Genomic DNA, 13,409 nt, shown 5'->3' with positions numbered 1-13,409 from the left:
AGCAGAATTATCCAACTACTGACTGGATGGCAGTGGGGTGGGAGAGTTATGGGGTAAATTCAAACATCAGCTGGCATGTTGGATTAAATGATCTTTAAGATGTATCCTGGGCCCCAGATTCTGAGATTCTCCTTACAGTGTCACTTAGAAATGTAATTTCCTAAATATGAAATGTCTCAGGAAGTAAGTTCCATGTCTGGGACTCATTTGCAATTAGACATTCAAGACTCTAAATAACATTTGGGTTAATTAACTTTTCCCTGGTTTCATAAAACACATTTGTACTTCTGACCATCTTAGTATATTGTGCTCAATATAAGATTGTTAGTAGACTTGTGAAAATTACAAAATTTAGAAAATAAAAATCATGATGAAAATAATACATTCTTTTAAAGTCAAGGAACTGCTAGATGCATGACACGATATCATAATTATTTTTTGGTAGGGAAGAAATCTTATTTATCTGCATACCCATCTTAAAAAAAGATCTATTAAACAGTTGACAATTTAAGATAATTTTAGACTACGAGATTTGAGAAGTGCACATCTGTCCGTTTTTGGCCACAATGAATGTTAAATAGATTTTCAAGTTTTTTTTTTTATGGGTATCAAAGTGATGTTCTTATTGAACCTTAAAAGCCATAGTGAGCCTCCCTTGTCTCCTATCCTCCCCCTTGCAGCGTTGTAAATCTAACTTCTGCCCGTCCTATTGTTCAGAAAAAAGCAGCCATATTGTGCTGATTGCTATTAAATTAAAGCAGAAAGGGAGAGACACAAATGTGGAAGCCCATCTTACCAGCAGGGATACCGCTATCTTTTATTTTGCATTTTGGGAGGGTCAGAAAGTCATGACAGGCATCTGACCTCTGATAACCTCTTTGATGCTTCTGTGTGCAGTTTTTGGGGGAAGAACTTAATTAAATACAATTGAATTTCCCTGCTAACATTACCACTGAAAGGACTCCTTTTAGATGGCTCAGTGTTTGCTGGTGAGGAACAAACAAAGATGCTTCTTTTGTTCCTCAAAGAAAAGTTAGCATATGTTAGTTAAGGATTTGTGATTTCTTTTGACTAGACTGGCGGGTTCCTAAAAATTCAATGAGTCTTCTGAAATGGTAACCATGATAAAACATGAAATATGCGATTAACTAAAATGCTAACCCTCTTTATTCCTGTTGGTTATTACTAAGGTTACTCTTTTAAAGAGTTTACTATGTTAATCTATGCTTAAACATTATGATCATTTATTTATAATGAAATTGCTAATGTTTGGATACATCAAATATAACTTGTTCATCTCCTGGATTTTTAGCTACTAGAGGAAGGGAAGAGTTACCAGCAGATGCGCTTTTGTGCTTTTAGCAAGGAGACAGTTAAAACAGGAGATGACAAAAAATATACAGTTTTTGGTTTTGAACAGTTTGTTAAAACTTTAAGAAGCTTGTCTACAAGCTACACTTTAATAAAATGCAATAACCTATATACTCTATAGGTTAAAAATCCATTTTCCCATTGTTACTCTTGGGCTTCTGAAATTAGTGGCTGACAATGACAAATTGAGGAATCGGTTTTATAATCATACACAAATAATAAGTTATTTTATTCAAATTTGAGACTTGGTACTTATTGAGAGAGGAATCAGGTTTATATCTTCTTAGATAAAAAGAAACTTTTCATCCTAGATGATTTTGTTTTCCTTGAAGAGAAGATTAGAATTAAGAGCTGATGCTTTTGAATTTAAAGTTGACTATTGTATGTGTTAAGCCTACTTCCTCACCTCCACATCCTCTTCCTCTGTTTCTAAGCTTTCCCAGATCTCTCTAATTATTTAGGGGGAGAAAAAGTCAACACTTGACCCTGTTGCCCTATCTGGCTGCTGCTCCATCTCTTGTTTCTCATGCATGGTTAAATTCCTAAAAATTGTGTTTACTATACCCACAGCCTATATTTCCACGTCACTCTCCAGAATCTAGTTTCTATATTCACTATATACTATGTACTCCAGGGGAAGGTGCCCACAGTCAGGACCACCGTGTAAGTTTTGATGGTATGCCTTACACAAGACTCCAAGCCAAGGGGATAGGAAGAGGCTAAAATTTTGGTGCATTTAATGGCTAGACTAAGTCCTACCATGGGGCTTTATCTGCCAAGAGGGGCGTGCCATTGTTACTGTGATGATGATAATAATTATTTTGTGCTTTGCCTGAAGGCTCCATAGGGCTAGCTGTGGCTTTGTCCGCAATTCCCTTGGTCCAGTCTCAGCCTTTACTGTCTGATCTTATTTTTCAAAACCTCAACCTTTTAAAGCATGTGAGCAAGAATGAAACCTCATTTGTCTAAAGGGTACAAAATTCTTTGTCAACAGGAGGCCTTCCTCAAGGCTGTTAAAATCTTAAATCACTATGGGATTGGGATGAATTGTAGTTGACCTTTGAACAGCATGAGGGTTGGGGTGCAGTTGCCCTTGTGCAATAAGAAATCCATGCACAACTTTTGACTCCCCCAAAACTTAACTATTAATAGCCTACTGTTGACAGGAAGCTTTACCAATAACAGAAACAATTAACACACATATTTTTGTATGTTATACGTATTGTATACTGTATTCTCAAAGTAAGATAGAGAAAAGATGTTATTAAGAAAATCATAATGAAGAGAAAATGTATTTACTATTTGTTAAGTAGCAGTGAACCATCATGAAAGTCTTCATCTTCATTGTCTTTACAATGAGTAGGCTGAGAAGAAGAGGAGGGGTTCACTTTCTGTCTCAGGGGTGGCAAATATGGGAGAAAATCACTGTATTAGTAGACCTGCACAGTTCAAACCCATGTGTTGGTCAAAGGTCTACTGTATTTTTCTGTGTATTTAAACAAAATACTAGTTGAAGGAAGAAAAATAAAGATTAAAATCATTATGTAAAAATACAATGCCAATCTCTTTTTTTCAATCCCTTGGCTGTCTCATGCCCTCCTACTCTGCAGTCATCCTGATGGGAGACACCTGAACACTGTGAAGAGCCTGCAGACTTTATGACCAGAAAGGCTCACCTTGGAATCGCAACTCCAACCACTTACTCAGTGATATTGCCTTGGCTGTCATTGAGTTCTGTGGGCTTCAGATTTTTCATCTACAAAATAAGGATAAAAATTGTTGGCTCTCAATGTCCTTTGGTGGAGGATAAACAGAGTTATTACAGGGCACATCTACTATTTGACCTGGCAGCAGCTCATAGCAGAGTCAGAATGTTCTCTCAGTCTACACTTTCCCCATGCTGACCCTCTATTAACATTACTTTTACTTATTCTTTTTCAACTGGATTTTTTTTTTTTCTTTTTGCTCTTTCTTCAACATCTGGCTCAGCTGACCTCTCTTCCAAAAAGTGTTTACTGATTCTTCACATTTGTCTAAATCTTCTCCTCAGGTCTGGTAGATGAGCTCCCCTGGTACCTTATGCATCCATTTTCACAGTCTTTATCCTGCTATGCTGTAATTGCACCAGGGGAGCATTATGGAGATTATGCTTCATTTATTTTTGTATCCTTGGTACTGAACATAGTACATGGCAAACCAATAACTATTTGATAAGCTGAATTGTCTTAATCTCAACATCTGGACAAGTGGAGAGAAAAGTGTTGGCAAAGCCATGGCAGTTGGGAAACATAGATGATTAGAAGCAGTGGTGACCAGACCCCTTCCTTGTATGTTTCATCTCTAATGGATATTCCTCTATTGCTTAATTTCTGATCCATTGCACTATCCAGGTCTCTTCTTGGAGAAGAACTGATCTCTTTCCATGCTTCAGTTATGTCTTGTCTTGACCATATAACCTCTTGAAAGCAGCTATCTACAAAGATCAGTAGATCAGTACCTTGCTATTCCAGAACCAACATCACCTGGGAGTTTGCTATAAAATCAAAATCTCAGGCCCTCCTCTAGACCTCCTGAATTAGAATCTGCATTTTAGCTACTCCTCAGGTGATTTGGATGTACAGTAAAATGTGAGAAGCCCTGGATTAGTAGTAGGTGCCTTTAAGAATAATGTATTCCCTGAATTTATTGATATTTAAATGACTTTGCCTATGAAGTCTCAGGGAATGGCATTGGATCTGTTGCAAAGAGAATGAAATAGAACATTGGTATATCGATGAGATCTTGGCCAAAATCAGGCACTAATTTTCTAACCAAGTTAACTGCAAGTGAAACAATCCACATTAGATTAGAACTAAGTAGACAACCTAAATATTTAAAACGAGTTCAATAAGTGAGAAACAGGTATTTCATCTTAATGTCTTGATCCTCTGCTTGGATAGAAGATGATTATCATTTTAAATAGAGACAATTTCTTTAGAAAGAAATGCACTATCCCACATCAAGGCAAACACGTTTTTTTATTTGGTAGCAGTTTAATGACTGAAGCAAGGATTTCAAAAGCTATCTCCTGGTTTCTGTTCCAATCTTAGAGGCAAAGCAAGTATTTGCTTTCAGCATAGTTGACACCCAAGCTTTTTGCAAATGTTTCCACAAAGCCAGCTGCCCTTTAGAGATCCCCCTGGGAACTTTTCTTTTGGTTACTAACCCTCGAGAGGCTACAATTCTCTATTTGTGAAGGTATTTGTCAGACAGAAAGAGGTCATGAATCTTCAGATCTTTTTGAGGAGCATGATCAAGACTCCAGTTTGAAAAACTTTTATCTCTTTGCTCAGACCTTTGGGCTCATCTGAAGACTCCCTTCTCCAGCCTTATCATCCCATTGGAACATGCCCCTCCACACACACAGATACACAAAAACAGCACTTCTGTAGCATTTCTTGGCTAGTATATTGCAGGGTTGAAAATTCTGAGAAAATTCATTCCTTATCCGAAAGCTTCATTGGATTTTAAATGCATTTTTATACTAACATTTCTGTTGATGAATCTTGTGGATGCATGAAATTTTACGTTTACTGCTTTTGCTTTATCACCAGTTCATTCATGGTTTCTCCCTGGGTCTCGCCTTTGTATCTTCCATAGTACCTTATTCCCTCCTCCTTTTTAAATAACAGAGTCCCAGAGAGTGTTCAATGACTGATCTCTAATGCCATGCGCTAGGTTGAATAAAAGGCTATGGTCAAACACTCATCTGGAGAATCATGTTACAAAATCGTCAGTGACAAAGACCTGCTACTGAGATATTGTGGCCTTCCAAGGACCTGATGGTGGATTCAGTTTTTACTCTTCACGCACTTATTAGGTGGTTCAAGTGTATAGATGTGTGTGTGTGCGCTTGCATGTGTGTGCATGCCTATGAGCGTGAACAGAACAAAAACCGCAACTCTCTAGCACATACCACCTGTTTTCACATCATTGTTGTTACAAAAGGCTTTTTTTTCCTCCTTTAATTAGCTGAGCTGTCCTATTTTTTCATAACTTGCCTCTTCTCTAACATATGGGCTGTAACCGTATTTCTTTTCATTAGACCTGAGCCTTGTTTGTCATTTATACCATACTTTTGCCTTTCTCTTTCATTTGGAAAGAAAGAGAGGCTTTCTATTATTTTAGAGCAAAGCACCTCTGGTTTATGTGGCGACTCTTGTGGCTTTCTAAATGCACTTGATTTAGCTTTCAATGTGTAATTACTGCCAAACAAGTTAATTGCTTTATAAGTGTCCAGAATTCCCTGGTTTAATTTTGCTTTCATTTACCAACCTTCATTATACATCCACTGTTCAACATAAACACAAATGATTGTTAATGAATGCCTAATGCCATATTCATTAGAAAATCAGGTTAATGACTGGCAATGAATATCCCAGCTACTTTATTCTTTCAAGCTTTTTATTTATTTATTTTTGCCTTGTTGATTACAATAGCTTTTTTGTTTACCAGGAAATTCTACCTGTACTCCTAGTCTGTTTCTTTCTGGACTCCTCATCTTGCTTAAAAGTTCAAGGTAAAGGTTTCTAAGGTACTCTCATTCCTTAATTGTTCTTTCTTCCTGCAGATATGTCCAATATATGCAGCTATTTGTACATAAACTTTATCTCAATAATGCTTTATAAAAAAATTAAAAAACCAAGGCAATCAGAATGCACATGATTTCCTTAGGCTATTGGCTACCATAAAGTCTTGTTGTTTGGACAACAGAAATCTCAGGACTGCATTGTATAGATGGTCAGGTGGTACACTGAACTACCCTAAGAGGTACTGTTTTTGCATCACAGTCTCTGTGAATGATGCCACCCTGCTGTGCCATCCACAACTTGCATAGCTCTGAGGAGTGGCACTAAGAAATCTCCACTGAAATGAAAAATGGATCAGAGCAGGGTGGTTTGGGACAGCATTCAGTGCTTCATGCTGATTGCCCTGGGCAAAGGTTGCCTACTTGGAAGATACCACATATGTGAATGTACACGGTTTGAGTGACTGGCAGGAAGTCCATGGAGGAGGAGAACTGAAATGCACATCATGGGGATGGGCCTGATTTCCCCCGGTGATTCTTGCTTTGTAAATGAAATTCCTTCCCCTCCCTGCAGACATGGGGTTGCTTTTCCAATCAAACCGGCAGCTGAGGTTCGAAGGCTATGCATGTGTGCTGATAACCCAACAGAAGACGATGGGTAGAATACAAAGTCTAGATGCTGAAATTTGAGCCCTGGCTTGTCACTACATGGTTGTGTGATCTTGAGCAGTTTCCTCATCTATCAAGTGCAAATGTTGGCGATTTAGAATTCCTTCTGGCTCCACACTCTGTGACACCACATTCCTTTTGGGATGACAGGAGAGTGCCCCTGCATTCTTTCAGTGCATTGACTGGATGCTTACCATGTGCCCAGCACAGAATTGATGTCAGGGATACTAGGTAGAAGACACATTTTCTTGATCTCATGGGAGGGCATATCGGGGGGCCCATGCACCCTGCCTGTCTTTGACAGCAGTACAAATGCATCACAGTGGTAGCACTCACTAGTCAGCTTCAGTGCTGCAAAATCTATTACCCTCCCCAATTATTTACTCCAAGTTCTAGTAATTTTACCTATTTCTTTACCCTTGGGCCCCCTTCTACTTCTCTTCTTACCATCCTTCTATCATGGTACTTTAATCTCAGAGAAGCTCTTGTTTCTTCTTCCATTTTTGTCTCAGTTTCTGTCTCTAGCCCTCACCCAAGTCTACATAATCTATGTGCAACAAGAAACATTCATTTCTTACTTATGTTCATTTCAATAAGAAACATTCATTTCTTACTTATGTTCATGAACCTGTGAGTTAACTATGGCTGCACTGGGCTCAGCTGGGATGGGCTTCAGGCTGTGGGAGGTACAGCAAAGTCACATGGCAAAGGGTGTAAATGTTTAATTCTATTTCATCCCAATATATCACCATATTTTAAAAATACTTCGTCCCTCTCTTTCATCACATGTATCAGAGTTAAAATTTTACATTTATTTGTGTGATTATTTTGTTACTACCCGTGGCTTCCTCAGGACTCTTGAGGATGGGAACTGTGTTTTGGGCTCACCATTGTTCCCAAAGCACCTGGGACAGTGCTGTGGGCAATATCGGGTGCTCAGTGAATGAACAGCCATTGTTTGAAAGAATTAGCTTCTGATCTGCCTAGAAACCATCACAGGAATGGAAATGTTTCTTTCTAAGAATTACTGAAGTGATACTAAATGCCTTGTTTCTAATGTTTCAGAAATCCCCTTGCTACATTCCCATTGTGAGCAGTGCCACCCTGTGGGATAGAAGCACACCCCATGAAAAGGTGAGTCAGTGGAGTGTTATGTGCAGGGCTGCTCCATAGTGCCGACCTTTTGGCTTCAGTTGTTTTACGTGTAAGCAGATTTGTTCCTTTGTATTTTTGACTTTATGACTAGTAAAGGATTTTTTACATTTTAAAATAAGAAGTATGTTAAAAGACATTTCCTAGAAAACCTTGGATCTCTGAGAGTCACGCTACCTCCTTCTTCTTTACACACAGATATGTACACCTAGAAAAACCTGTATCATCCACTGATGTCCAAGAATAGAAATCATAGTACATTAGGGGTCTTTTCAGTGCATTTATGTGACCAACATACAGAAACTAGGGCGATAATTTTATCTTACCATCATCCATAAAAATTTACAGCTGAGTTCACTAGGCAAAAAGTTGACCTGTTAGTAGTGTCTCTCTCCTGTACCATCTTCTACTAATTGGTTGCTAATGCTCTTTTTCTTGGTGAGAGCCAAAGTGAATGTTTGTCCCTACGATGTGCATATGCATGGCTATAAATGACCATGATGTGAACATGGAGATGGTCACCATGGCTGGCTAGTCCAGTTGTCATGGAGCTGTGGTAGCTTTCCAGATTCAGTCCCACCGGAGCTTTGTTTACAAAAGCAGGATTGGGATAAAAAGAACCTTTCAGCCAACACTGAAATTTACATCCTAAGGGCTTTAATCACCTTCATTTCCTTCCCATTTACCATGAAGGGAATTGCAACTTCCTCTAAAAAGGAACACACAGTCCAGCAACACTGATGAAATCACAACATCCCAAACACATGAGGAGGAGATAGTTTTCTCTTCTGTGGACTCCCGTTTTCAAAATTTGTCAGCAGTATTGGCTTAAATTACAGCTTGCAGAAAAGTAGCATATGGTGACTGGAAATACAATTCAAGAGTAGAAATCAAAGATGTAGAAAATCACATTTTAAGATTAATGGAAAAGGCCAATAATAGTAGAAAACATGAAAAATATGAAGTAGTTGAAAAACATGACCTAGTTTTCTCCCTGTTCTTACTTTGCACTAAAGCAGAGGAATATATCTAAGTAAGGCACCTGCAATATGCTGTTTCATTAGTTATATGTCCATTTGGACTTCAAGGATCTGTGCAACTGAAGGATTCCGTGACTCCCAGAATGGACTGTGTTGGAAAGGAAACAGGCCCCAGTAAAGTCCCTTTATTTCTACTGTGCCACAACTAGTATGTCAAGGCTCTTAGAAGACAACACTTCATGAAAAGGGACCACAGATCCATTCTCTCATCAAGGAGTAGTGCAGGTGACAATGAGAGTTGGCATTTAGCTCATACCGCAGCAAGATGATACCTCTGGAACTCACAGACCAGTGCCCCCTTGGTGCCACTCCTTTCCTCTGACAGCTTAAGTTAGAACGGGGAAGCGAGTGCAGTCCTATGTAGAGCAGGACTTGGCATCAGCTAGATCCTCTTTCAAATTGCATCATCTCTTCCTCTCTCTTTCTTCTCTCTCTCTTCCTCTCTGTGTTTTTGTGGCTTTGGAGGAATTATAGAAGTAGGACTAAAGAATTTTAAGATGTATATCTTTAAAATACTTTCATATTATGTTGTTGCATATAGTATATACTGTATATTGACTGCTATATACTTTATTATATATTATACATTGTATATTATGCACTGTACATCAGATGTTGTATAGCACATGTATATGAAACATATACTATGTATAACATACCATCATATATGTCAGATAACCTGTATTGTGTATGTGTGTGTGTGTCTTTGTGTGCCTCTGTGTCTGTGGCTGTGTACATGTGTTCCAGTATTATACCTTATATATTGTATTTACTGACCACCTAGCAATAGTCAGATACTAAAAGCAACAGTAAAGAAAAAAGTCTTTGCTTTTTAGGAGACTATCAATAGTGAAGAACATAAATAATGGGAAATTATCAGATAAATAATTCAGGTAATTCCAGAGAACTGCTTTGTTATGAAAACTGTAGATTGGAGGTAATGAGGTTGAGTGTCTTTTGGGGTGGGAGGAGGGTGCTGCTTTTGCTAGGGTAAGGTGGTCACGGAAAGCCTTTCTTCTTCTTCTTCTTCTCTCTTCTCTCTTCTCTTTTCTTCTCTCTTCTTCTCTTCTTCTTCTTCCTCTCCCTCTGCCTCTTCCTCTCCTTCTCCTTCTCCCTCTCCTTCTCCTCCTTCCTTGTTCTTCTCCTCCTTCCTTCTCCTTCTCCTCCTTTCTCCTCCTTCCTTCTCCTTCCTTCTCCTTTCTTCTCCTTTCTTCTCCTTCCTTCTCCTTCTTCTCCTTCTTCTCCTTCCTTCTCCTTCTTCTCCTTCTTCTCCTTCTCCTTCCTTCTTTTTGTTTTTTCTTTTTTTTTGAGTTTGCTGGATCATATAGTAATTCTACTTGAACCTGGGAGGTGGAGGTGGCAGTGAGCCAAGATTGCACCATTTCACTCCAGCCTGGGTGACGGAATAAGAATGTCTCAAACAAACAAACAACAACAACAAAAATAGCCTTAATAGCCTTTAGAAGCATTTTCATTAACATAAAGAAAAACGACTACTATTATTATGTCTGTTCAAAAATGTCCTCAGGGTTCAAAGCAATAAAATATAGGGAAAATGTATAAGAACTGGGGGGAAAAGATAATATTTATTATCTACCTGGAAATTCTAAAATTATCTCAAAATTATTAAAATATATAAATTATTAAAACCAAAACTATGAATTACTTTGAATCAATTTAAAAAATTATAAGACATATATGGAGAAAAGTATAAAATATTATTTAAGGATACAAAAGAGGGTGCCCAAATAAATGAAGAGATAGTATGTATGTGAATGAGATGTCCATCTTAGTCTTTTTGGTGAAGTTAAAAGAAGACTGATCCCACAAGTTAAATGAAAGATCATAACTTGATCTTTCAATTATGAAGAAGAACAAAATATGGAAACTTGCTTTACCAGATATCAAGACTTTTTATAAAGCTTTAGTAATTAAACAGCATGCTATGTGCTCAAGGGTGGGCCTGTGGAACTGAACAGAATATATAAATCTGATATACAAAAGAAAGGATATTAGATACTGATGGGGAAAGGAAAGACTATTCAGTAAATGGGGTAAGGACAACTGACTATTCCTACAGAAAAAAAAGGTAATATTATATATCTATTCACACTAAATAGAAAAGTAAACTTTGGGCAGGTTTAAGAAAACAGTAACTTTTAGAGAACATGCAAAATATATTTTAAGACCTGAGGGGCATAAAGAGATTTCTCAAGGTATACATATCATAAACTTTCAGGATATATTGATAAATTTTACAACATTATAGATTAAAAAGTCTCCTTTACTAAGCTTTATAACAAAAATAAAGACAGGTTACAAGTTAACAACAAATATTTGGAGAGCAAATACTAACAAGTAATTTATTTCTATAATTTACATAGAATTCCCACCGATTTGTAAGAGAAAGATAGTTAACTGGGTAGAAAAATGAGCAAAGGATATGAATTGACAATTCACGAAGAGGAAACCTGAATATCCAATAAAAGTATAAATAAAAGTTTTAGCTTACTAGTGTCAAGGGAAATGCAGATAAAAACTGTAATGAAAGATGATTTCATACTTGTAAGTTGACACAAATGAAAAAGTCAGATGATAAAACATGTTGACAAGGGTATAGAGAAATGGAGAGTCTCACAAAAGCTGCTGCAGAATCACTTTAGAGAGAATTTTCATGATCTAAAACAGTTGTAGAATGTAAACACCTTTTATTTTATTTTTGATACAAATATTTGTACATATTTATGGGGTACATATGTGATATTCAGTTTAATGCACTGACTGTATAATGATCAAATCAGGGTGTATGGGGTGTCAGCCACCTTGAGTATTTATCATTTCTATGTGTTGGGATCATTTCAGGTCCTTTCTTCTGGCTATTTTGAAATATATAATACATTGTTGTTACCGATAGTCACCATACTCTGGTATTGAACATTAAAATGTATTCCTTCTATCTAAATGCATGTTTGTACCCATTAGCTAATCTTTCTTCATCCTTGCTCCCACCGTGATATGCCTCCCAGCCTCTAGTATTCATCATTCTGGAATGAAAACACATTTGACTCAACAATTTCCATCAAGGTGTGAAATTAGAGACTTTGTACTCAATGAAGACACGTAGACCAGCAGTCCCCAACCTTTTTGCGTTATGTGGAAGATCATTTTTTCCACGGATCAGGAGGGGTTTGGAGGAGCTGGTGTCTGGATGAAACTGTTCACCTTAGAAGATCATCAGACATTAGTTAGATTCTCATAAGGAGCATGCAACCTAGATCCCTCACAGTTCACAATAGGGTTCGAGCTCCCGTGATAATCTTGTGCCACCACTGATCTTACAGGAGGCAGAGATCAGGTGATAACACTTGCTCCCAGCCTGCCACTCACCGCCTGTTGTGCCTTCTGGTTCCTAATGGTCTGGGGCTTGGGAACCCCTGACATAGAGGACTGTTTTCTGATGCATTAATTTGTAATGGAAAATTAAAAAGCACGTGTTCATTAACAGTAGAGTAGATAAATACATTGTGGCCTAATTTATGCAATGGTCTGTTGCAACTAGTTTAAAGGAATAAATTGAATCTGTACAGACCGTCAAGGATAAATCTCAATAATCTGATGGTGATTGAAAGTATCAAGTTATAGAATTACTTACATATTTGGTATGACAGATACTGTCACTTAGAAGGTAAAGTTATACACCTTTGCTTTTCCCTCCCAGTTTGGAGCCATTTGAGATGCAGACACACAGATCAGAAAGATGGTGGTAAAAATATATTCCGGGTCAAAGCCAGATTGAAGAACGTAGTAATGTTTCCAAAAATATAAACAAATCATATTCTTCTGCTCACAAACTTCCAATGGGCTTCGATTTTACTCACGATAAAATCCAAAGTCTTTACCATGGTTCCAAGACTCTACATAATCTGGACCCCACTACCCTACTGGTCTCTTCACTTATATTTTACTCTCCAGCCCCTTTCTCTGCTCAGTCCTCCAAGCACGCTTCCCTCCTAGGTTCTTTGCATTTACTGTTTTGTCTACTAACAATGCACCTTCTTTCAGGTCCTGAGCCCCACTTGCCTCAGAACGAGTAGATCTGGTGTGGTTGTACTCAGAACCAGTACATCTGGGGTTGGTACTCTCCTAAGCAACTCGCCAACTAATGACCAAGGATCTAAAATAATGGTGTCCAAATTTTAATTGCAAAAATCTAGCAATGATAAAACATTTAGTGCCCATATCTCATATACATATATTTAGATAGATATGTACTACTCCATTCATTAAAAATGTTAGAAGGTATGTTATAATGTATTTATGTTAGTATTAGTCTGCTTCCACACTGCTGTAAAGATACTACCTGAGACTTGTGAGACTGGGTAGTTTATAAACAAAAAAGGCTTAATTGACTGACAGTTCTGCATGGCTGGGGAGACCTCGGGAAACTTACAATCATGGTGAAAGGTGAAGAAGGAGCAAGTACCTCTTTACAAGGTGTCAGGAGAGACAGTGCAAGGGAAACTGCCACTTTTAAACCATCAGATCTTGTGAGAACTCCCTCACTATCATGAGAACAGCATGGGGGAAAAGACCCCCACGATCCAGTCACC

General features: G+C 37.9%; 1 protein-coding gene across 1 annotated transcript in view; it reads left to right on the top strand.

Moving 5' to 3' along the window:
- The window catches only part of C10H12orf42 (chromosome 10 C12orf42 homolog), a 185,942-nt gene that overhangs the window by 79,072 nt on the left and 93,461 nt on the right, over positions 1–13,409 (top strand). The window contains exon 3 of the mRNA XM_026454604.2: positions 7,673–7,741. Within this exon, the coding sequence (XP_026310389.1) occupies positions 7,673–7,741 (69 nt within the window). The remainder of the gene's footprint in view (positions 1–7,672; positions 7,742–13,409) is intronic.

This window comes from Piliocolobus tephrosceles, chromosome 10 (assembly GCF_002776525.5).
Source record: "Piliocolobus tephrosceles isolate RC106 chromosome 10, ASM277652v3, whole genome shotgun sequence".
NCBI lineage: Eukaryota > Metazoa > Chordata > Mammalia > Primates > Cercopithecidae > Piliocolobus > Piliocolobus tephrosceles.
Note: the sequence above shows the minus strand (reverse complement) of the source record. Positions and strands in the feature narration are given on the sequence as shown.